Source organism: Hemiscyllium ocellatum, chromosome 2, assembly GCF_020745735.1.
Source record: "Hemiscyllium ocellatum isolate sHemOce1 chromosome 2, sHemOce1.pat.X.cur, whole genome shotgun sequence".
Taxonomy (NCBI): domain Eukaryota; kingdom Metazoa; phylum Chordata; class Chondrichthyes; order Orectolobiformes; family Hemiscylliidae; genus Hemiscyllium; species Hemiscyllium ocellatum.
The window spans coordinates 12,206,274-12,231,663 of record NC_083402.1 but is presented as its reverse complement, the minus strand read 5'-3'; the positions used below and the strand labels follow the sequence as shown (position 1 = coordinate 12,231,663).

General features: G+C 40.4%; 1 protein-coding gene across 9 annotated transcripts in view; it reads right to left on the bottom strand.

Annotated features, from left to right (window-relative positions):
• The window catches only part of htt (huntingtin), a 244,085-nt gene that overhangs the window by 45,299 nt on the left and 173,396 nt on the right, over positions 1 to 25,390 (bottom strand). For all 9 annotated transcript variants that reach the window (XM_060834685.1, XM_060834714.1, XM_060834704.1 and 6 more), the window contains exons 36-50: positions 25,202 to 25,318; positions 23,826 to 23,948; positions 23,077 to 23,315; positions 20,840 to 20,982; positions 19,963 to 20,170; positions 16,217 to 16,355; positions 15,228 to 15,407; positions 14,010 to 14,186; positions 10,733 to 10,809; positions 10,042 to 10,180; positions 8,231 to 8,353; positions 7,451 to 7,664; positions 6,411 to 6,556; positions 3,370 to 3,547; positions 1,838 to 1,942 (exon numbers count right to left, since the gene is read on the bottom strand). In XM_060834685.1, the coding sequence (XP_060690668.1) occupies positions 1,838 to 1,942; positions 3,370 to 3,547; positions 6,411 to 6,556; positions 7,451 to 7,664; positions 8,231 to 8,353; positions 10,042 to 10,180; positions 10,733 to 10,809; positions 14,010 to 14,186; positions 15,228 to 15,407; positions 16,217 to 16,355; positions 19,963 to 20,170; positions 20,840 to 20,982; positions 23,077 to 23,315; positions 23,826 to 23,948; positions 25,202 to 25,318 (2,308 nt within the window). The remainder of the gene's footprint in view (positions 1 to 1,837; positions 1,943 to 3,369; positions 3,548 to 6,410; positions 6,557 to 7,450; positions 7,665 to 8,230; positions 8,354 to 10,041; positions 10,181 to 10,732; positions 10,810 to 14,009; positions 14,187 to 15,227; positions 15,408 to 16,216; positions 16,356 to 19,962; positions 20,171 to 20,839; positions 20,983 to 23,076; positions 23,316 to 23,825; positions 23,949 to 25,201; positions 25,319 to 25,390) is intronic.

The following is a 25,390-nucleotide window of genomic DNA, read 5'->3' as shown; positions in this document are numbered from 1 at the left end:
AGCAATATTTTCTTTACCTCGAGCTGGAGCCAAACTAGATTCTTACACAAGTTCAACAAAACCTCCTTCCTCTTCTATTTCTGCCCCTACCAATTAAAAAAATTATTAACCACTCTCGACCTGTTCTGCCACCTTCACTGTCCAAATGCAGCAAGATCTGGACAATATCCAGGTTTGAGCTGACAAGTGGCAAGTAACACTCATGCCACACAAGTGTCAGACAATGATCATCACCAATAAGAGCCAATCTAACCACCACCCCTTGACAGTCAATGGTTTTACCATCACTGAACCCCACACTATCATCTTTGGGGTTGCCATTGACCAAAAACTCAACTGGACCCATCACATAACTATGATGCTACAAAAGCAGGTCAGAGACTAGGAATACTATAACTCATCCCCTGAATCCCCAAAGCCATCTACAAGGCACAAGTCAGGGACCAGTGATGGAATACTCCACCTGCCTGAAGAGTGCAGCTCCAACAACACAAGAAGCTTGATACCATCTAAGACAAAGCAGCCCTCTTGATTGGCACATCCACAAACATCCACTCCCTCCACCACATACTACTACTGCGTGCATGTATTATTTACAAGATGTATTGCAGGAATTCACGAAAGATCCCAAGACACCTTCCAAACCCACAACCGTTTCCATCTGGAAGGACAAGGGCAGCAGATACAGGGGAACACCACCACCTGCAAGTCTCCCCCCAGTCCACTTACCCATCACTGTTGTGGGTCAAATCCAGGAATTCCTTCCCTAAAAGCATGTGGGTCCACCAAAGCACATGGACTGCAGCAGTTTAAGGCGGCAGCTCACTGCCACTTTCGGACAACATCACATCCCACGATGGAATATGAAAAATTGATTTATACACATTTACAACTAGGTCTTTCTGCTCCTATACCCTTTTAGAATTTTACTTTATTTTATATTGTCTCTCAGTGTTCTTCCTACCAAAGTAAATTGTTTCACATTTCTATAAATCCAGAAAAAAACTTATGACATAGAACAGAGCAGTCAGTCCATCAGACCTAAACTGAATAAGCTAGCTGTCCAATCTACTTCCATTTTCCAGTACCTTGTCTTGTAGCCTTGGAGATGCACATTCAGATTCCTTTTAAGTTTAGGGTTGATATCATTGCACTGAATTTCATCTAACTGTTGCCAATTGCAACAACAGTCTAATGATAGTTATATTTGGTTACACCTCAGTTGCAGCAATATGCACAAGTTTGGAAACCTCATTATAGAATGGCACTGATTCATCAGGATGATGTCAGCATGTAATGCCATAGTAAAGACGAGACACAAGATGCTGAACCCAACTCTAGTGTAATCAAAATGGAGAGATTCAAGATAATTTTAAAATTAGGAAGGGATTTATTAATAGAGAAAGACTGACTGAAAAGTTAGTGATACAGAGTCACTAATTTACAACCATCATTGTGAGTAAGGAAAGGGTTTTTGAGAAATTCTATTATATGAAGGATGTTGGAGCATGGAATGATTTGCTCAAGGGTGTGTTTGAAAAAGAATTTTTTATGTTGTTTAACTAAAAGCTCACCAAATGTCTGAAGCAATAGACAAGAACATGGGCAGAAAACAGAACAGCAAATTTAGTTTTGGAAAACTGGAAAGAAGGATTGAACAAATACAATAGGCTGAATGGCCTCTATTCTGCTGTAAACCACTACAGCTCTGGTGCAGGAGGAGTTAACACCTCCAAAAACTACAGAATCTAAATTTGAACTTCTGTATTCAAATGTCTGCATACTGCTAAGATAATTGGAGTTTCTTAGGGAACAATGTGAAGTCAAATCTACTTACGCTCAAACATATCCTCACTTTCTTCATCCATAACTGTACTTTCGTCAGAATTTGACTTTCTCCTCTCCTCATGCAAAAGTAGCTGCTCTCCTGGCTCAACTGCCACTGAAATCAACAGATAGAATGAATCACAAGCACAAAATGTTAGACAGCATCAGAGGTAGAAATCAATAAACTCAGGGCTTTTAAACAAATCTTTGAGGATTGAGACTGTTCATTCCAAGGAACACAGTTTCCTTTAAACTGTCAAAATGAATAGGATAAATAATTACTTGCAAAAACTGGACATTACACCATTACAGCAACACTGAAATGGACCAAAATTATACTGATAAGAAAAGATGATGGTGGTTGGGAGAATGCTTATTTAAAGAATAGTATTACACATGCTATGTAAATACTGACACAATCTGGGGAGCTCTTCTTTGTCCTCATTTCTGAAAAAAATGTCAATCCAAAAACAAAACTACCACCTATAGAAACACATGACCACAAGTTGTCGCTCAGTAAATAGAGGAAAAAAGTCTCTAGAGATAGACAGCGGCATTTTGAAAATATTTGACTCAAAGTGAAGTTTCACCAATAATAACTGTCTAACCTATCAGTGTGAAGCCAACGGATTGTTTCAAGAATCTTCATACATCACCAACCCAAACAGTAATGAAACAAATCCACGTGTTGGGTCCATGCTGCTTTTAAAAAATATTTCTGGATATTTTCAATCTGATTCCCAATGAATCTCAGCACCAGCCTGACCTTCAATTAGCACTGATGTGGCAATCTAATGCAATGGAGCCACAAGATAAAACAGCATATGAGACGGAGGGGACATGCGATCGAGTGGTAGAAGATTCTGACAATTCAAATGAGTCAGGTAAGGTTAAAAAAACACAATAAGTGATGATACAAAGACTATGGGATAGAGTTCCATGTATCTGGGCAAGAGATCCATAGAGCATCTGAACTCGCATAACTATTGGCAGAGAGTTAGAACTTCCTGCCTTCGACAATGGTGAAACTTAATAAGATGGATGATTTCAAAAGAACACTGGATAGAAACTTGAAAGAAATAAACTTAAAAGGGTGACAGGGATTGGTTTATGGGGAGCTGCAAAAGACATAATGGGCTAAATGGATTTATTATCAGCTTGAAACTGATAAACATCACACCAGCACCACAATAAATGCTCAACTCAAGCAGAAGGAGCACAGCCCCAGAGAGTTAGGAATTATTGTGTTATACTGCCGATTAGTGCTGACTTTTTTCATGCCTTCAAAAGAAAGCTAAATGAAATCACATCACACAGAATGCATGTGTCCGTGCAGATAGTATTTAGTTCAGAGTTTCTGGACTGGCCCATTTTGATCAATTCTTAAAATTTTTCATAATATCACTCATGGTTACAGAGTTAGAAGTAGAAAGGTGAGAGAAAACACGTAGTCATGATACTCCAGTCATCACAGTATGGAACAGACTTGATCAACAAGTTTGCATTTATTGCTCTGACAAATGGACAAAAACAAACCCTTACTTGCTTCGATGATGAACCGGATGCAGTTGATAACCGAGCAGGCTTGAGTTACATAGGCCACTGAGGCCAGCAGATTCCAAATGTCAGGTTGCTGCAGAACTAAGCAGCAACAATCCAGAGCAGCTTGTAAATCCAGACTTAATGGAACCTGATCATGCATCAACTGCCAGCACAGTGCCTGAATGACAATGACAAAATCACATTTCCATATTAATGACATGAACATGGTAGCAACAGGCACACAGAAAGAGAGAATGTACTGCACTGATATACAACATTCAGTTAAACATCAGAATTGACCAAATTACATTCCAAACTAGCCTCCACCCTGTACCTTTCCACCAGAGTGCTTCATCATAACTTGCTAGCATTGTTAAAGTACTTAGCTGTTCTAAGGGAACAGGAGATGGGCCGAAAGTTCAAATACTTTACTGTTTTGCAGCTTCATCTCTTGCTGACTGATTTGCTGCATATTTACAGCCTTTTCTACTGTTAGTTTGCCAGCATTTGGACATTTTCTGGTTCAAGTAAAACACTTGGCAAAACGTGCTCACGTCCACTGCTCTATTTATTTCAAACATAGAAAATTAAAGTTTACAGATTGAACCACTGGCTGTACCAAGCTACCAAATCATAGGTTTTAAAAATCTACAGCTATTTAGGATTACCTCAGTTTCTAAAAATGCATTGAAAACTCAACTTAGTTAGCCACATAGTTGTCTCAAGCCAGTCCTGTCTAAACTTCACTCACAGCTTATATCTCCTGTGAAGCCTCTTAGCACATCAGTTACATAAAAGGTATAATAAATTAATACAAGTTAATGCAAGACCTGTGGAGTATATTTAAACAAAAAAAAAACCACTGGACTAAATGGCTTGTTTCTCTGTTGCACATTCTATGTAAGTTGGCTATTTACATAAAAATAAAACAAACTATTAACCTGTTATGCACAGCCACTCCTACCCATTACCAGACCCACAGGGAATATCTGCACAGTTTGAGAAATTGACTCAAGTATGCTCATACGCTAAAACAATCTGAATCCATATACAGCAATAAGTGAACATTATCCAGAGCTTGGATGATAACAAGTAAAATGTGCACTATACAAGTGCTAGCTACAAAAATCTCCATGGAGAGAGAATTGAAGTATTGAATCTTTACATTCAACAGTACTGCCATCACTGCTAACCTGGGATTACTAACGACCAGAAATTTAACTATATCCATAAATAATCTAACTATAAGAGCAGGTCAGAGGCTAACAATTCTGATCAGAACAGCACACCTTCTGACTCCTCAGTGCTCGTCCACCATATAGAAATCAGGTGCGTTATAAAATAATCTGCACTTGCCTAGTTGAGGACAGCTCCACCAACACTCAATAGGTTTAACAACTCCAGGGCAAAGCAGCCCACTTGGAGACACTTATCAAAAGTCACTCCCTCCATTACTGAACCAAGTGGCAGCAGTGTGCTCCAGCTACAAGAATCAGTAACTCACCAAGACATCTTCCAAACCCATAACCTCTAATATCTAGAAGAACAATGATGGTAGGTACATGGGAACATCTGAGTTTCCCTCCAAGCCACTCACCATCCTGACTTTAACTATATTGCTTATTGGTCTTTGACTCAATATCCTGAAACCTTCTTCTTAACAGTACTATGTATTGGGTTGGACTCAAACGTTTAAAATTTATATAACTGACTTGGACATGGGACAACTATGGTTGCAAATTTGATGACACAAAGAATGTCAAAGTTAAGTTGGAAGAGGGCGTTAGGACAGTTTGGGCAAAGTGTGCTTGTGTGGGCTGACAAATCGGACAGATGAATTGCAATGTAGGATTATGTAAAATGATCCATTTTTGAAGTAAAAATAAACAAGCAGCATACTATCCAAACCGCGAAAGCCTGTACTGCTCTGAGGAGTGCAGGGATCTGGCTCTCCTGGTGCGTGGATCACAAAGGTTCACATGCAGGTACAACAGTAATGAGGAAAGCTCATCTAATGTTATAATTAATTGTGAAGGGAACTGAACAAAGAAATAGATACCACTGGTAAGACTGCATCAGGAGTATTGTGCACAGTACTGATCATCCCATTTAAGGAAGGATGGAACTACAGTGGAAGCGGATTGGAGAAAATTTGCCAAATTATTACCTGAACAAGTGGATTGTTTGGACTAGCTAGGTTTGTGTCTGCTGAGTTTGGAAGAGTAAAAGGTGATTTTTTAAACAATCTTTATTCTTCCATGGAGGCTAGGTGTTGAGCTGCCCATGTCTAATTAGCTTTGAACACAGTGCCTTGTTTAGCAATTTCAGAGGCTAGTTAAGAGTCAATCTCATTGCTTTGGATTTGGAGTCACACGCAGGCCAGACCAGGCAAAGACAGCAAATTTCCACGCCCTAGAGATATTAATCCTTGATTGAAACAAAGATTTTGAGGGATCTTGTCAGTGTAGATTCGGAGAGGATGGCTTCTCTCATTGTGACCCCTAACTCTCGGTGCACCAATGTAAAAATCAGTAGGCACCCATTTAAAAGGAAGCGGAGGTGAAATGTTTTCTGTTAGAGTTGAGTGTTGTTAGAATTCTGTTCCAGAAATGGTGGTAGAGCAAAATCTTTGAATAGCTTGAGGGCAGGAGTTAGAGATTCTTCTTAAGCAAGAAGGGAAAAATTTATCAGGGATAGCCAGGAATGCACATTTGAGTTTGCAGTCAGATCAGTCATAATCTTATTGAATGGCAGAGCAAACACAAAAGAGCTGAATGGTTTATTCCTGACCTTGGATCATATGAGATGTGTAATTGACTATGAAACTGTCATATTGTGGTCCCAAACACAATGGGTTCAACACAGCATGTTTACATAAAAGAGTGCACATTGCAAAATAAAATGAAAGCACATCTACATCTCTTTCAACACAACTGTGGCATTCTATCTGAAACCCAACGTAAACTTTACAAACAAGGTGAATATATTCGCTGGTTAACAGATCCGAAGTTGCTTTTTTGCTGCAAGTTTCCAAGCCTTACCTCAAGAGACAAGACCATGAAGCTGGCAATATCAGCCTCTTTTTCAGTGGGAATCTGAAGAGATGGTAGCAGTTTGGGAAGAGAGAGAAGGTATTGAGCCAGTGCATTGCACAGACTAATAACAGAATGATAGAACTGCATATCCCCTGTAAAACAAAAGGGTTTAATAAATGCATGTGGATTAATGACAACCATTTCAACAAAAACAGCAAAAAGGAAAATCTGGCTCAGACCAAAATAAAACACATTTTTAAATAGTCTAAGCAGACGGGTTGCAGCTGTTCAATAAGGTAGCTCACCGCCACCTACTCCCTGATGAAGGATAACCAACAAGTGCTGGACCAGTGACCCTCAAAACTCTCAAAAGATTTTCTGAAAAAATTCAGTTCGAAGAACAACATAACTGACCCTCCAAAAAGATGATCTAGAACAGAAAAATGAATTGTATATTTTCCCAAGCACTATTTCTACTTTCCAATAGGTTTTATGGTACTCAGTCATTGGTTTCAACTATATTTTCCCTTTTTCTCTGAAAGATTTTCAAATATTTACTTGATGATGACCTCCGTGATTATCTGTTAACTTTGTTTCTGTAAGCCTCAGATGCTACTCCACTGATCACACTCTTGCCTCTGATTCAGAACATTCAAGGCCCATTCCAGATAGAGGCTGAAGCTTTGGCACGGAGGGAATGCTACACAGCTGAACATGCTGTCCTTCAAACGAGATATTAAACTGGGCTGCCCTTTACATGAATGCAAAAGAATGAAAGCAGCAGTTATGCCACATGTCTAGCCAACATACATCCCCCAAATGACATGACCATCAGATTTTCTGGTCATTATCACGTGGCGGTTTTGGGGGTGCAAATTAGCAGCTGGATTTTCTATGTCATAACCACGGCTCCACTTCAAAAGTATGTTATTAGCAAGAAAACAATTAAGAACATAAACATCATGGAAGAATCTACATCCATACAACTTTCTTTTCCATGTCCTAACTTCACTCTGATTTCTTCATTTGCAGCAGGGTTCTCTTACCATAAAGCTCACCAATCTTATTCCAGTAAGAGGAACTGGGTGATGGACACAACCTTTGGAACACCCGATGGTTGCCAGGAAGATGCTGGACATGGAATGCCACCTGGTCCAAGGTGATTTGCCTGGCAGTTTCAAAAAGCACACTAGTCTGATCTGCAGAGATTGCACGCAAACCAAACGCCAAGCAGGGCATCAGAAGGTTCAGGTTGAACTCCTAAAAAAGGAAAGATAAACAGCATATTGAAAACATGATCAAATGTTCAAAAATAGTACCACAATACAAAAGTTAGTTCTCAACTATCTATATATAGTTTTCTAGTCAGCTCTCTCAGAAATGGTATGGTGATAAAGGCATTAGATTATCAATATGTGTTCACTGCATAAAGTTTATATGCAGCAGCATTCAAATAAGTGCTTTTCCAACATTAACAAACTGCTGTAATCCAGGCAGTTTAAGAATGGAGAGGTATAAATTTATTTAATGAAACCAAATGCCAGTGATTTTACTGTTATTTTGAAAGAAAATTGGTGTAACATTTTCACATAGTTGTGAAGAAATGTTAGTATTAGAAAGGCACTAGAAGTTTCCTTCCAAAAGATTCTTTTGACCCCTTCAGGTCTTCCATCTTTCACAGCATTCACTTCGTTCTGTCACTCTCCCAGGAAGCATTTCAGCTTTTTGGTCAATTACACTGTTGTAGAGTTTCACCTGTGCTCAATTTCCCAGGTGGGTAAAGGAATTAGGAGCACTAATTCAGCACAGCCCGGCCAAGCCATTACCTTAGCTGTCATGACAGAGTGGAGGTCATCTTCAGGAAGTTTATCAAGTAATTCAGTGCACTCCATTAGAGCAGTATTTAACTTGCTGCAGCACTGCCATTTAACAAGGGAGACATACCAGTCCTGTTTACACAAGAAAACAATAAGAGCATCTTTAACTGAACAAGGGTTTTCAATATAATCATAGGAGTTTAATTCTTATTCATTGATCTCAGTAAGGTATTGCACAAACTTTCCAACATCACAGTTAAGAGGGCCACAGCAGACAGGGTGGGCTGATTGGTGTCCTTTCATGTTGTAACTAACCTAGGATTCTAACAGTTACATCTTGTTCTTGGCTGCTTTCAGGTTGCTGAAAATTAACAAACATTTGATAACAATAATGGGGCAAATCAAGGACAAGCAGTCTTTCCATAAAGGATTTTCTTTTTGCCTCTCAACCCCCCTCCTCCCCTAAGCCTTACACGATTGTCCTCCAGTTAACAGGAAAGGAAAAGAGTTCCGAGTCATTCTGTAAACTGGCATTAATATTACTTAAGAATGTTTTCTAGTTGTACCATTCTGAAGAAAGCAACTCACCTCTGCTGTATCACTACATTTTGTTAAGTGAGCTATTTTACTGTGTGGGACAGCACAGCAGTTAATACCCCTATGCTTAACAGAGATTTATATGTAAGTGTCTCTCTTATCTATTGCACATCCTAAAGCACTTTACTGCCAATGAAGCACTTATTGAATGACAGCTATTGTTCAAGATACTTTCCAATCAACCTGTTCAAAAATGTTATTACATACTTCTGGAGCAGCTGGAACATGATTCCAGGCCTCCTGACTGAGAGCTAAGGACACTATCACCCTGCCACAAGAATCCAAAGTAGACAACACAACAACCAATTTGTACACTGTAAGCTCCAACAAACAGCAATTTGGTAATGACAAGAGCGATTGCTGCACAAGGGATAAATATTGGCCTGGGACACTCCAGATAACTGAAAATGTGTTGCTGGGAAAGCGCAGCAGGTCAGGCAGCATCCAAGGAACAGGAAATTCGACGTTTCGGACACAAGCCCTTCATCAGGCTTTCCTATTCCTTGGATGCTGCCTGACCTGCTGCGCTTTCCCAGCAACACATTTTCAGCTCTGATACTCCAGCATCTGCAGACCTCACTTTCTCCTCGAAGATTTTTACACTACAGATAACTCCTTTTGCTTCAGAAATAGTGCCATGGGAGCACTCACCTCAGGTAACATAGTATTCAAAAGTTTTGACAATGTACATTCTCTCAATGAAGGTCACTTCATCCCACTGCAAAACTCTTCCCTAATACTTCCTTCTTATTGAAATACAAACATTGTTTTCCATTAGAAGATACAATGAGTGGTTGAAACTATTGTGACAAGACATTTTATAGTTTTTGAAAATGTGGAATAAAAGCAATCTTCATAGCTTTTAATCTTTTATAGTGTGTGTGTGCGTCTGCAAATGCTTCATCCAGTGGTTCACTGAAGGTGTTACCGACAATGGTGACAAAACTTCTAAAAACAAACCTTCCAACTCCACAAGCAAACGTATATTCAGAATGCTCATCTTTCTATTCACCTTGCCAAAACTCATTAAATCCCCTGTCAAAGGTAATTAATTATTCCCATTTAGTAAGATTTATCAGGAGAACTTACCAATAATGCTGCAACACAACTGAAATAATTACTTCATGAGCAGAACTAGCCTCAGCTATTTTCACTCAATTTACTGATGAATGTCAAGTCAATTCATAAAAAAAAAGGCAGTCCCACTGCCCTAGTGTTCTTACTTTGTCCACAGTGATAGATTCTATACAGGACAGCTTGTCTCCATCCAGCGGGTGAGAGGTCACGATTGGTGAAGGGCTGACTGTGTCTGCAGCAACTGTTATACGGAACCTGTCCAGCAGGGAGTACAATCTTTGGTGTCTGAAATCAAAGCAGAATTTATTATTCCTAAGGTTAACTGAGACTTATAGCAAAGCAGATTCTAAAACTCAGCAACATTCTGAGGTCTTGATTCATCAAGCCTACTCTAGCATGAACTCACCAGTCAAGGCAACATTCCTAGATCTAGGGCAGACAATACATCACCTTTCACCCTATATCTGGGCCAATCTTGGCAACAACCCCCATAAACGGACCAGGCATAGTGCTCACTTGTCTGCAACTGGATCAGGAATGGTGATAACACCCCCTTCATCCGGACAAGGCTTGCACCAACCAACCCCACCCTCCATGCAGACAAGGCCATGCACCAGCACACTCACCTCAGGACCAGGCACAGCATCAATACCCATAACCAGACAAGATAAAGCAACAACAATCGCACATTCAAACAAGGTTCCATGGTAACTACGATTTGTTTTAAATTTCCCCACTTTTCAGAGGCCCCGAGGATGAATACTTTGGCCTCTCGCCCCTCCTGTCATGATGCCAGCATAAACTGGATAAACACAAGATCAATTCAAGTCTTTGTACCTTTGAGCAAGACAAGTTGTCTGTAGATAACGCTGAAGCCTTTCCAATTCTTCTCGTGGCACTTGGGCAACACTATTCTATAAAGAGAGCATCTTAATTTTAAAAATAGTTTATAACAAATCACAATAGATGTTGTAAACCTGAAACTAAACAAAAAAAGGAAACGGTCAGCAGATTGAGCAGTTTCAACTGACAGAATAGTGGTGTCAGACAGGTGTTTCTGCGTGGCTGGGAGGTGAAGAATGTTTTGGCTTGAAATGACAACTTCCTTTTTGTAAAGGTATTGCTTTCATTTTCACTGTCTCAATTTTCCCATTTCTCTCACTGTACACATTTTGTAAGTAATTTTGCTTTCTTCAGTTTCTCTCAACATGTCTCCCATTCTCTCGTGCTGAATTCGTTGCCATTTAACCATCTCCTGTTTTCTCATCACGAAACTTAATATGGTATTGTTTTATACATTTGCTTTGTTTTTAGATGCCAATCTCTGAAATTCACATGTTTTGACAGTGTCCCAAGGCTTTACCCTTATATCCCACATCCATTTCTCATCCCTTGTTAGTTGAGGGGTTTGGGTCATAACAGTATCTTTTAAAACCCCTGGCCATTTCTATTTTTCTTTACCTAGATGTGCTATGGATTCATCCTTACAGGCTCCAACGTTGTCTCCACAGTGAGCTAATTCACCTTTATTTGCTGAATTAGCTCGGTTTCCCTTCCTTTCGAAAAAGGATACTATTTGGGCATTCTCCAGTTTCTCATCCTCATCTCCCACAGGATAAACATTCTTTCTAAGTTGCCGATGTACTACGCATGGCAATCAACATCAGCACACCAATTGCAGCACTGACTTCCAGTTCCGGAAGTCATTGCTTCACACGGGACCTCAGAGGCTCACATAGGTGGCAAGAAAATTAGAGGGAACATTGTTCAGGATTCAAGGATATATACATTATGCCCTTTACATCTGAATTGTGTAAAGCATTCTACTCATTCTGTCCTAACATCTCTTGCATTTGTTTCAGGATTCAGTTGTTCTCTGATAGAATGAACTAGCAAAGATGCCATCATTCTAAATGCGAAACTATACCAACATCTCACCTCCCTACCCTGACATTAAAAAAAAGACTGCGGTATAATCATATGGTATGTGAATGGAAACTGGAGAATGCCCAAATAGTACTATTTTTGGAAAGGAAGGGTAGTAGTTTTCTGGAATGGTGAAGTTAAATGTCACCTTCATACAAACCGACCAATGACCTTATGACCAAACCAGCTACTGAACCAAGCTGGGATGGACAAACCTACTCAAAGAACAAGATCAGAATGAGAGGATTCGCAACATTTTAATATAGCTGGAAAATGAGACATGTTTCTGAGGCTGCATGTGTTGAAGTTTTCAAGACAATCAAGAATGCCAAATTGCAAATAAATCACAACAATGCTGAGTGTGCTGATATTCAAATGATTTAAAAGGTGATCAGTTAAGCTCATAAGGTGGCTCATTGTGTTTGCCAGAAGCAACATACACCCATATGCAGGCACCTGTCCTCTGCAAATAAGTGGAATACATTCAAGCTTTGTTTTTTTTTAAAATATTAACTCAGGAGCTTGAGGAACCTTGTTGCCTTCTCCATTACAACGTCATAGCATATCAATTGACTTGCCAACCAAACAACAATCTTTTCTGTTGTAATATTAATTCTTAATTTTTTATTTTTGCATTTGTCCTGATGAACACAAGACAAAAATCTTTAACAACATGTCGCTGTTCAACCAAAATAAAGTTCCATATGGCCAAAAATTTCAATTATTCTAATATTGCTGCTTCAACACTTTTGGGCACAGCAAAAACAGATATCACCCCCACACAAGTTTAAAAAATAAATATATAAACAGGTAAGCCCCATCAGTAGTTATTCAGTGTGCGAACTTTACAATATAATTCTCCCAACATAAAGCTTTGTAAATCAGCAATGCAGTTAACTCTTAACTGCACTCAAAAACGTCCTCTTAAATACTTCCGCCAACTCCAACTGGACCCACCAGCAAGAACATCTTCCCCTCGCCACCTACGGCAAGGACCGTTCCTTTCGACAGTCCTTGGTGTGCACCACTCTCCCCACCATCCCCCCCAAATCCCCAGGTACCTTCTCCTGCAACCGGAAAAGATGCAAAACCTGCCAGTAAACCACACCCCCTTACCTCCATCCAGGACCCCAAACAGTCCTTTCAAGTTCACCTGCCTCTCTTCCAATCTAGAGTGTACTTGATGCAGTAAACCATGTGGTCTTCTCTTCATCAGGGAGACCAAACGTAAACTTAGGGAACGGTTTGCCAAACATCTCAGTCAGGCCTGCAGGGGCCGACCAGACTTCCCAGTCACCCCACATTTTAATTCCCTTTCCCTCGCCCTGTCTAACTTGACCATCTTTGGCCTCCTCCATTGCTACAACAAACCAAACCATGAATTGGAGGAACACCACCTCATCTTCCGCCTTGGCAGCCTACAGCCCAGAGGCCTCAATACTGAGTTCTCCAATTTCAAATGATCTTCCTTCCCCTACTTCCTCTGACTACCTTCCCAGAAACCCCCCTCCCCCCACCTATCAGATTCATTCCTCCCATTGGTCAACCAGGTCATACCCTCTGCCTGTATTCACCTATCCCACTTCATCGCTCTACCCTCCCCCACCACTCCCTTTATTTACAACTCCCCCAGTCCTGAAGAGTTACACCCAAAACATCGACTTCTCCACCTCCTAATGCTGCCTGGCTTGCTGTGTTCTTCCAGTCTGCTGCCCATCTACTCTAAAGTGACCGAGCAAGCCGATCTGTTTCAAGGCAATTAGGGATAGGCAATTATGCTGACCATTCCATAAAGGAGTAAAGAAAAATAATTCAAGTGCAGAAGTTAGCTCCAGCTTGCACCTTCCACTTTGTGCAAACTTTCAATATCTCATCCAACGTTTCTTTTGGGCTTGATGTGCAATTTGGTTTCGCAATATTTTGAAGCATCTTGGGATGTGTTACCCAATTAAAGATGGTGTATGATTATAACCTGTTGCCCAATCAAGTGAAAATTATAGTCAAGCAGGCTGCAAATTTATGAGCTCTAACCCATATTCCTATAACATAACTGAGCACAATATGTTCAGATATGACTTCAGCTGAAATTACATGGCAAAATAATATACATATCAGGAGAAAATGGTCACAGGACTAAAGCCAAAGAGTGCAGTTGCAGAGCTAATTAAACTGCAAGATTTCATTTTACCTGCAAACTTTCTGCCAAAAGCATCTCAACTCGTCGGCAAGCCAGAGTGTCCACCATCCGTGCCAGTACTCGGAATGGTGTGCTGATCAGTTTATCAATATACAGCATCAAGACTGCCCCCGACTGGCTGAGGTGGATGCCCTCCAAGCATTGCAGGGTCTTCTTTAACATGGTTGGCTACAAGGTAGGGGGAGAGAAGACAATAAGATTCAAGTGCAATAAGTTAATCCAGTAAGGAGAATAGGAGAAACATCTTTACCCAAAAAGTAATGAGAACCTAAAACTCACTACTGCAAGGAGCAATTGGTGATTGTGAGCCGTTGAAGTGAACAGAAAATATACATTTAAGCAGCTAGATAAATACACGAGAGGAAGAAATAAAAATGCCGTTCTCTACTTTGAGGAAATGTGTTAGGAGAGGGCTCAAAGAAAATGAACACAAGCCTATTCTTGTGATGTAAATTCTATATCCCAGGTAGGACTGAGACAGGTTCCACTGGCTTCACTGAAGAGATTGTTTCCATTTGATATGGTACAAGCTACAACTAGACATGGGGCAAGCAAATAATACACTCCAGATGTAGATCCAGTCATCATTGCCAACAAGTAGCCAGGCCAAAGAAGGTGCAAATCTGAGCGCAATAGTCACAACCTGACACCAGTAGTCATGGGAGAAGAGCTCTACAGGCAAGAATTGAAAATCACTACTGTTCAGCACCAAGGTGTGGACTTGAATGGTCAGTTAAAAAAAAAGTCCTTGCCTTCTATGCCAATTGTCTCCAAAAGAGAGGCAGGAAAAGTTATCACAAACATTTGTGGGCTTATGCAACCACCATATACATGCAGCGCAGTTACATTACCTGCTCCAACAGAATGAAACCCTGAGGGTTAGTCTTGCCTCTTGTCATTCAAACCTGTGGGTATCCCACTGGCCTTTTATCGATTCCATCTAAAGGTCCCCCTATGCTGATAAAGCTTTTGTTATTCACACCAGCTGAAGTGATGCAGTAAGACACGTTTGATTCTCTCCAACCTTTTGAATTAAAGCATTACGCTCCTAACTCCAGTAAGGTCAGTTCAACCAAACTAATGCACATTGAAGGTACAAGTTCATTCCATGGTTGGTTCTGATGCTCACTGGCCTAACAGTCAGTCAGTCAACAGGGAGCTTGAAGAGCTGATAGCACAAACATATAATTTGGGGAAGAACATACTTACTGTTGCAAGATTGTCACATCGGGACTGGATAGCCTGAATGAAAAGCCCACTGGCAGCAGAGTTACGATGAACAGCACTGATAAAATCTTGCACTGGTGGTTCATGAGAAAGATTGATGAGATCTTGAACATGATTGACTATCAGCCAAGTCAGGTGTTCAGAATCGTGAAGGTTTTGACACTGGAACAACAGAGGAAAGAAATCAGCATCCATCAATTTTGAGATATAAACATCCTTCCCTTTCACTGAAAAGGAACCTGGAACTCCCCTTCCCACTGCAGGTGCGTGTACTTACCCTCCCATGGACTGTAGTGATTCAACAAGGGTGATTCACCACCCCTTCCTCAAGGGCAGTTCGGGAGGTACAACATTTGCTAACCTAGCTGATATCATTCACGTCCCATGACAGTTATTTTAAAAGCCCAATCTCTCACAAGGAAGGAAAAACAACTCATCTTAACTTTTTGTTAAATGTACTTGAAATTATGTATATTTTAATTTTTTAAGAACACTGGAACAGACTCGAGGGGTCAAATTCTACAGAGGATGACTGAGAATGGGCACAAAACTTAGCTGAGAAAGATGAAAAATTACTGCAAGCTAACAAAATGGTGAAGCAAGACACAATGGATTGAACTGTCTATATTTTGAAGAATTGCAGGACATGAGCTCAGTACCAAAATTGTTTTAGCAAGCACCGGTTTTATGGCTCTCCATCTTTTGCTTAACAGCTAAATGGCCATCTATGGTTTTGAAGACAGACAGACTTCTTCATCTGAATTTTCTGCTTCATCACTCACAAAGTAGCTGAGTTACCACAGTGAACCTATTTAGCTAACGGAAGCACACAGAACAAAACCCATTTTCTTCATATGCCAAGAGACTGAATTTTATACTAACTAAGCTAATACTACTTCCGTATGACACATATGGAATTGATTTTGCAATCTTTTGCTTTAAAACTCAATAATAATTCTACTGAATCTTACCACATAATCACAGAAAAGAATGAGGGCTCCTCTTCGAACTATTTCCCTATTGCACACACCCAACTTAGATACAGATTTTGAATCTTCATTTTCAGATATCTGAGGACTCAGCAACTTAGTGCTCGACAAGCTGTGCCTCCTGTGTTATGAGAGAAAAAAAATCTGACATAAGATACAATTTTTTTTAAAAAACAGTAAAATACAATCTTTCCTCAAAAGTAGTAGCATGGTCCTGGAATGCTGGAGCCATCCACATGATTCAGCCATGGATTTAAACATAACAAGCTCTAATATTGATATTTAGCTAGCAAAATGGAAAACTGCTAAGGCATGCTCTGTCCAGAAAGCAAGACAAATCCACCTAACTGGTGCCTCATTAGATCACTGGTGACTAAAAACATTTAATCATGAAGTAAGGGAAATACTATCAAACAGCATTTGCTCAGCACAGAACTACTCAGTGATGCCCAGCTTGGGTTCTGCCAGGGCCACTCAGATCCTGACCTCATTACCAGCTTGTACATACATGGACAAACCAGTTGAACTCAGCAAGGGATTGGTGAGTGACTGCTCTGCACATCAAGGCTGAATGTGACCAAGCGCAGCATCAAGGAGCCCCAGCAAAACTCAATGTGAGTAAGGGGAAAACCCATCCAGCACAAAGGAGGACGGTTATGACTTTTGGAGGTCAGCATCTCAGATTCCTCAGTGTCATAGGCCCAACCATCTTCAACTACTTCATCAACCTCCTTCCTTTCTTCTTATTGTCAGAAGTTGGAGTGTCCCCTGATGATTGCACAATGTTCAGTACCATTCGCGATTCATTAGGCACTGAAGCAGCCTATATCCATTTGCAGCAAGACCTGTAAAATATCCAGGCTAGGGCTTAAAAGGGGAAAGTAGCATTCAAACTACTAACGCCATGCAACGATAATTTCCAATAGGAAACAAGATGGCCATCTCTCCTTGACGTTCGGGGAGTGGGTGGGGATTTTAAAACATGAGCCAAAAACTAAATTGAATTAACCACAGAAAGGATTCGATAGCAAGAAGAATGTAGGTCTTCATCATCTACAAAATAAAAGATCAGGAACATTTTTGGAATACTCCGTACGAGTGTAGCTCCAACAACATTCAAGAAGCTTGTTACATACCATCCTATGGCGAAGACTACTTCATACACAGGCCCTTCATCCTTCCTGATGAAGGGCTTCTGCCTTAAACGTCGATTTTCCTGCACCTCGGATGCTGTCTGACCTGCTGTGCTTTTCCAGCACCACTCCAATCTGGACACTTCATCCACATATTACCCATCTAGGTAAACAGTCACTCCATCCAGCACTGTTGCACAGTGGTAGGACTGCGTTCCATATACAAGATGAACTGCAGTGACTCACCAAGGTTCCCTGATGCCTTTGAGGAGAAAGTGAGGTGTGCAGATGCTGGAGTATCAGAGCTGAAAATGTGTTGCTGGAAAAGCGCAGCAGGTCAGGCAGCATCCAAGGAACAGGAAATTCGACGTTTCGGGCAGAAGCCCTTCATCAGGAAGGGCCTTTGCCCGAAACATCGAATTTCCTGTTCCTTGGATGCTGCCTGACCTGCTGCGCTTTTCCAGCAACACATTTTCATCCCTGATGCCTTTGAAATGTTTGAAACCTGCAACCTGTACTATCTTGAAGAATAAAAGGCAGCAGACACAAGGGAACACCACCATCTGCAGGCTCTCAAACACTGACTAAGTTGAAGTTCAAAACAGTTGTTTCAATGCTGCTGTACAACAATGACCTGAAATGCCTTTCACAACACTGTGGATGCATCTAGACAATATGATCGTAGGAATTCAAAAAGACAACTGACTGCCACCTACTCAAGAGCCATTAAAGATGAACAATACATTCTGATCTAGCAAGTGACACATACATCCCACAAGAGAATAAAAAAAGGTAACTGGGAGGCTAGGAAAACAAGTACATAGTCTGTGTGCTCACACACTTCTCCATATCTTTGGAGGAACAGTTCGACTGAACAACCCATGTCCATGTTAGGTTGTTGGACAAGTTGGAGCTGATAACGTTCTCACTACATTGCAACTCCTGCCACATTCAGCAATTGAGAGGATGGATTGGGAGGTCACTGTCCTGACAGCGATTCAAATGAACTGCTCTGCCAGGAACAATGCAATCTTTCGGTAGTAACTAGCAGAATAGTCAGTTACAATAATATTAACCAGTCTACCATTCTTTAGTCCAGAACGGGTGCAAGCTCACAATTGATGCAAAAAGTGGTGGCAATTGGTATGCTTTCCTTTATCGGTCAGAGTATTGAGTACAGGAGTTGGGAAGTCATGTTGTAGCTGCACAGGACATTGGTTAGGCCACTTTTGGAATATTGTGTGCAAATCTGGTCTCCCTCCTATTGGAAGGAGGTTGTGAAACTTGAAAGGGCTCAGAAAAGACTCAAGGATGTTGCCAAGGTTGAAGGATTTGAGCTATAGGGAGATGCTGAACAGGCTGGGACTGGTTTCCCTGAAGCGTGGGTGCGTGCGTGGGTGAAGAGAGAATCAGCTGCCAGAGTAAGTGGTGGAAACTAGTACAATTGCAACATTTATAAGGCATCCAAGATGTGTATATGAATAGGAAGGGTTTAGAGGGATATGGGCCAAGTGCTTGCATGTGGAACTACGATGGGTTGGGATATCTGGTTGACATGGACCAGTAGGACCAAACGGTCTGGTGTCTATGCTGTACATCTCTGACTCTATGAAAAGGGTGTGAGCACACCTCAGACAGGGTGAGCAAAAGGGTGCCAGTGCAAGAGCACGAGCAGGCAGCAAGCATGATACTGATAAGGAGTGAGTGCACCAGTGGCAAGGAGCAAGCACAGAAACAAAAGTGAGTGTGTAGGTAAGGACGCAAATGCATGAATGAAACTAATAGTGAATAACGTAGCTTCTCAGTGGACTATAACAAAACACCAACCTTTTCCAGCATAGCACTTAGTTGGTTTTTTTCCTGACTTTTTCTTGGGGTGTGGGAAGTCAATACTTAAGCTATTCTCTGTTCAAGAACAAAGTGGCACAATATAGAACAGTGAATACAGTTTGTGCAGGCATCTGGCAAAACTGGTCGTCTTCCCCCACCACCTGTGTTATCAATTGAAAAAAGGCTAAAATTGTTTTAAGAACACAATGCCGTATTTGCCAGTGCCTTAACTGCCAAAGTGCCCAACGCATGTCTCACTTTCCTTGAACAACAATTTGTGCTTTGAGTAAAACACCCCAAGTATCTTCACAAGAGTGAAATTAGGCAAAAACTTGCAACAACTCAAAGGAAGAGACATTAAAGCTAGTGGCTGACCAATAAACCAAAAGGGATAGTTTTTCAACAAACAGTATTATATAAGAAAAAAGTGGCAGAAATCTCCTAAGAAAGTAACTCCAGAGCTGAGGGCCTCTGCAGCTGAAGGTAAGGTCACCAATAGGGGTGAAGTAAGTGGAGATAATGACGGCAGAATTGGAAAGTGCAGAGATCACCGATTTGTAGAAAGGAGGATGCTTGGCAGGGTTAATGCCATGGAGGAATTTGAAAACAATACTGCAGGACAAAACATCAACAATTTATCAACTTTATTCTACTTATATTCAGAGACTGATTTCTTGTTTTTCCATTTGCTAGGTGCACTATACAAAAGAGTACGGTGCTGTTACATTTCACAGGAAATCAAGAGCCTCTGTTTATTGTACTTACTTTGGGGTCTGATGCACCTCTGACCACCAGCTGTAGTTTGTGTAGTTCACAAGCAGTAGGATTTGGCACCAAAGCAGTACTAAAGATGGGTGAGTGGGAATTATGGACTGAACCAAGGCATTCAAACTCTCCAATGTGTAAAAGCTTCCATCAAAGCCATTCCCCACAATCAATCTAGTGGCAGCTGCTGTGATTCTTCTAAACATCCCTGAAAGAAAGGAAGGAGAATATGCATTTACATAGTGCCTTCCATGACCTGAAGCTGCCCCAACATGCTTTGGAACCATTTAAAGTCCTTTTAAAGATTTGGATGGGAGAAAAGATGACACCAATTTGTACAGAGCAAGCTTTCTTAAACAGCAATAATGACTAGATGAATATTATTCTCTTTAGTGATATTAGTTGAGGGAACAAATATTTCCAAAACATCAGGGGACTTTCCTACAATGTTTCACATGGGCTACTTTAGATGCACCTGATAGGAAAGACTGGATCTTAGCTTAATGTCTTATCTGAAAGATGGGCCTCTGTAGTGAAATCCCTTCACTACAGCACTGGGAATGTCTGTCTAAATTCATACGTTCAAGGCCCTGGAATGGAAGTGGAACTCGAACTCAACTTCTTGACTCTTATGAATACACTTTTGAGGGAATTCAATATTATCCATGTTGTGATCTCCCAGATGGGACATGAAACTAAACACTGCTTACTCAAATCAGAATGAAAATACTACACTCATGGGAGAAGTTCAAATATAATAAGTGGGCTTCTTCGGAGAATGGATGTGAATGATGGCCCAAACACAAAATCTAATATTAGTATTTGTTAAAGTATTTCAGCTCGTATCCTTTCTGCCAGAAAGGATAAGCTGTGTTACCTGATTTGAAGATGTGTATGAGGCACATAAGCAGAGTGCCAATCTGCTGACAATAAAAGGAGTGCTGCTGTTCACTCATGTCCACCTTCAACTGCTTATTTACAATGTCCTCAAGGAGGATCCCCACCATCTGCAACAGGAACCTGCACAAAGAGAAAAATGCACGAGTCGATTACTGGTTAGGCCTCTGCTGCAGTATTGTGTCCAATTTGAATTAACTCACTTTCAAACAAGATGTGAAGCTTTGGATAAGAGGAGGAGGAGACTTACTCAGGATAAGGGACTTCAGTTTATGAACAGACTGGATTAGTTAGGACTCTCTCACTAGAGGTCATAAGAAACCTACAAAATTCTAACAGGACTAGTCAAATGATATACAGGAACAATGTTCCCAATGAACAAGAATCTGGAACAAGGGGTCATATCCTATAGATATGGGGTAGGCCATTCAGGACTGAGACAAGGAGAAATTTCTTCACCCAGAGAATTCTCTTGTTGTTGAGTCCAAAACGTTAAAATGTTTTTATGAAGGATTTAGATATAATTCTGTGTTAAAGGGCATGGCGCAAAAGCAGGAACATGTTACTGAGTACTGAATAAAAGAGCAGATTCGAAAAGCCAAATACCTGCTTCTATTCTCGACAGGCCTACCTCAGTTCTCCAGTACAAACATCCTAAATCCATGTCCAAAGGAGGTGAGCCGGCTCTTAAAAAAAGACTGGCTTTACAAATAGAAGCAGAGTTTACAAAAAGAAATTGCATTAATTTTTACTTCACTAGTTAGGTCTCAGTAATTGTATTGCTTCCAATTCAGGGTAACTCACATTTAAGCAGAATGTCAAGGCTTAAAAGAAGGAGCAGATGAGATTTACTAGTGATGAGAGGCTTCAGAGAGACTAGAAAAACTGGGTGTGTTCTCCTTACATCAGGGAATGTTAACAGAAAATTCGGCAGAGGTGTTTAAAATTGTCTGGAACTGTTCTGGTACAGGAAGATTGGTCTCAAGATTCAATATAGTTGATGAATCAAATAACCGGGAAGATATTACTCAACAAATCACAATAAATTGGAACACAGTTTGAGGGGGTGATGGAAGGAGATTCAATAGTAAACATACAGAAAGGAATTCCGATATGCCTAATTATATGCTTCTATTTTAAACTCTATCTTTTTCAAAGTCATGTTATGAAGTGTTACAATCCAAATATTGCATTTCTTAACAATTCAAGTATTCCGTTTTGCTATGAAGAGAAGCTGTGGCTTTGTACAACAATCCATGTCATGTAATTTGTTTTTGGAAAGTTTGACTTCTATCTTTGACAAATCCCACAAAATGCTTCACATAAACATCTTAGACTAAACACTCTGCAAGATTAGTCACAAGTTACACTTCACGTCACAGAATGCACAGCAGTCTTTGTATTGCTGTAAACAAGAAACTAACAAACAAGGAACTCAGGAGCAGGAATAGACCAGTCAGCCCCTTTAACCAATTTCACCATTCAATGGAATCTGTTTATACGGTGAATCCCAGACTCCCACCTTCTCCTGGTAAACTTATCTACCTACCAGGTTGTAAGCTTGCTCACTGAGCTGGTAGATTTGTTCTCAGATGTTTCGTCACCATACTAAGTAACATCAGTGAGCCTCCGATCTACCTATGCTTTATAAATAATCTATGAGACATGTCCCACTGCCTTCTGAGGCAGTGTTCCAAAATGAGATTCCTTGGAAAAAATTTTATAAAAAGGACCTAACCGTAAACCATGCCGTAAACCGTAAACTCGTTCTGACCTTACCTACTGGAGGAAACATTATTGCAACACCGATCTAGACTGGATCTTATGAACTTCAACCAATTCCTTCTCCCCTGTCTCTTCAAAACTCCAGTAGAATCAAGCCCACTTTTCCATTTTTCCTCACAAGACAACACAATAATTCCATCTAGTAAACCTTCCCTGAACTGCCTTCAATGCATTTACATCCTTCCTTGAATAAAGAGACCAAAACTACAGACAGTATTCAAGATGTGGTTTCACTAATGCCCTGTATAACTGAGGCATAATATCCTCTTGTAATAAAGGATAGCATTCCATTCGCTCTCTTGATTACATATTTCCCTCAGTTGTGCACCCCACTATTAGATTAGAGCAAGAACCTTCTGACAGAAGGTGGAAGTATCAACCTGTGTCTTTTTGCAGCACTATCACTACTATAAGCTAGCAAACCATGCGTACCTGGCAAAGGTTTCTTCTGGGAGATGTTTACTCTGTGCCTCTTCATTCTGTTCCTCTGGTGGGACAGTCTGATTCCCCCGGTCCCTCAGCAAGGCTATGTTCTGGCAGGAAATCAAATAAGGAGACAAGGCCAATTCTTGAACCCGTGACAGAACAATATCCTCAGTCGACTGAGAAATGAGGACCCGCAGGATAGCTAGGATACCTGATATCCAAAGCTGAACTGTTCCAACTGATGCCTACAAGAAAAACAATATCCAGTTATTACTCCTTTAGTTCGTTACTGCAAGGAAAGAAAAATATTTTGAATTCAAGATTTCAGAAGCTGAATTTACAAAATTGAGCACTATTCTCACTTTCTGAATGTAGTTACCACCAACACCCGCTCCCAACCAATTCAGACAGCTGCTCCACAAAGTTGCTTTTAACACAACTCAAACCCAAATAACAATTTATATTATTTTTAACAAATTAAAATCTCCCAAGTTTGCTTCACGAGAGCTTTATGGAACTAAGTGGACAGACAGCCATATAAGGAGTTATCAGGTTGGATGGCCAAAAGGCTGGGACACAAGCTAGGTTTGATAGAGTGCTGTAATAGTGGAAAAACAGGAAGGGAGGTAGAGAGATAGAGAAAGTCATTTCGGAGATTTGGGCCTGGCCAGCTGAAGATACAGCTGCTAATTGGTAGCAAGGTAAAATGGGAATGCTCAAGAGGCCAGAACTGTCAGATTCTGAGAGTGGCTTACCAGGGTGCATGGCATAGCAAACATACTCTTCAACAACATGTCAACAGGTCGCAGTGATGAAGGTGCCACTGTCTCAAAGAGTGTGTTCAGCACACCTAAGGCTTCATGTGAATCGAGGTGCATCTACACAAACAAATTAATAAATAATGCATATATTTATATCCACTTTTTCTATGAGACATAAAGCTAAACTCAAAGGCAGTATTGGAAGCTTGCAAGTGTAATCACAACTGCAAATCCCGCCATGCTTTCTTTCTCTTGATTTAATCAGTCTCCTTGTACTCATTCAAGTCAAGACAATTCTCAGATCTCCCAACAAGCGCTGTATTAAAAAGAACTGCCTGCATTAACCAGTCGTACTAGAATGCTGGAGTCAAGGATTTCTGCTCAAAATGTGATGTTTTCTTCATACAATTCACAAAAAGCCAGAACTTTGTGTGAATTATTACTGCAATTTGAGCACTAGTTTTTGAAATATTGTCTCAAAACAAAGGTCTATCCATAAAATCTGACAAATTTCCGGAGTGGAATTAACCCTCACTGCAGGTTTCCACTAATAGCAATCCTTTGGAGATCTTCTTCAATCCTTCAGAAATTGATTTGGTTCTTACAGTTGCTTTTGACCAAAGTACAATAAAAGGTAAGTTACAAAAACAATGTGAGTTTTGCTTCAATTTACTTAATAAACTAAAATTCCAACATAACTTAAGAATACTGAATTTGATTAAATAAGATTACAGAAAGTTGATAAACTATCACAGTAAAAACACTAAAATCTATTTTTATAGGTTTTAACTAAAATTCAAGCTACTACTTTTAAAAATATAAAAGGACAATTTAAAGCAATACTTTTTTTTTAAAAAAAAACATGTTTTAACACATTGCCTAACTGGCTCTAGATTTTCATTGAGATTAGACCAAAACGAGTTTTACTACAAACTCGGGAAAAAACAAATCGGTTCAAAATGGCAGAACTTATTGTAGAATTAATAACTGCAAACAAAGCAAAAACAATCTGGAGTTCGAAGTAGAAGCTGGAGCACATTAACAGGCTATTCAGCTTAATTGGTTGGTGCTGCTGTTTAAGCTCTACTCGAGTCTACTCCCACATAACTTCAAACTCCATCAACATTATCCTTCAATTCCTCCCCCTCTCTCTCATGTTTATCCAGCTTTGTCTTAATTGAATCTGACATTTCCTCCTGTCCACGGTAGTGAGCTCCATGTTCTCTCATTCTCACTGCTCTCCAGCAAAGAGATTGTCTCCTTCTCTGTATGTTTTACAAAATGCAATCATAAGCAGCAAGAACCACAGGGAACAGTGTAAGCTGTTCACAAATATTTCAGTACCAGAGTGTCTATATGCCTGTCTGTACCTGTTGTTTAGCCAGCAACGGTAGAATCATGTCAGCTATCTGACGAGAAAGACGTTTCCACTTATCCTCATTCTCCTTGTGACACTGTTGCAACACCAGAATTAACATCTCCAGGACCTGCAGTGACAAAAAAAAACAACAATGGAGCAACTAACGTTCATATGCTTCACCTGCCTACTTGTTATTTTC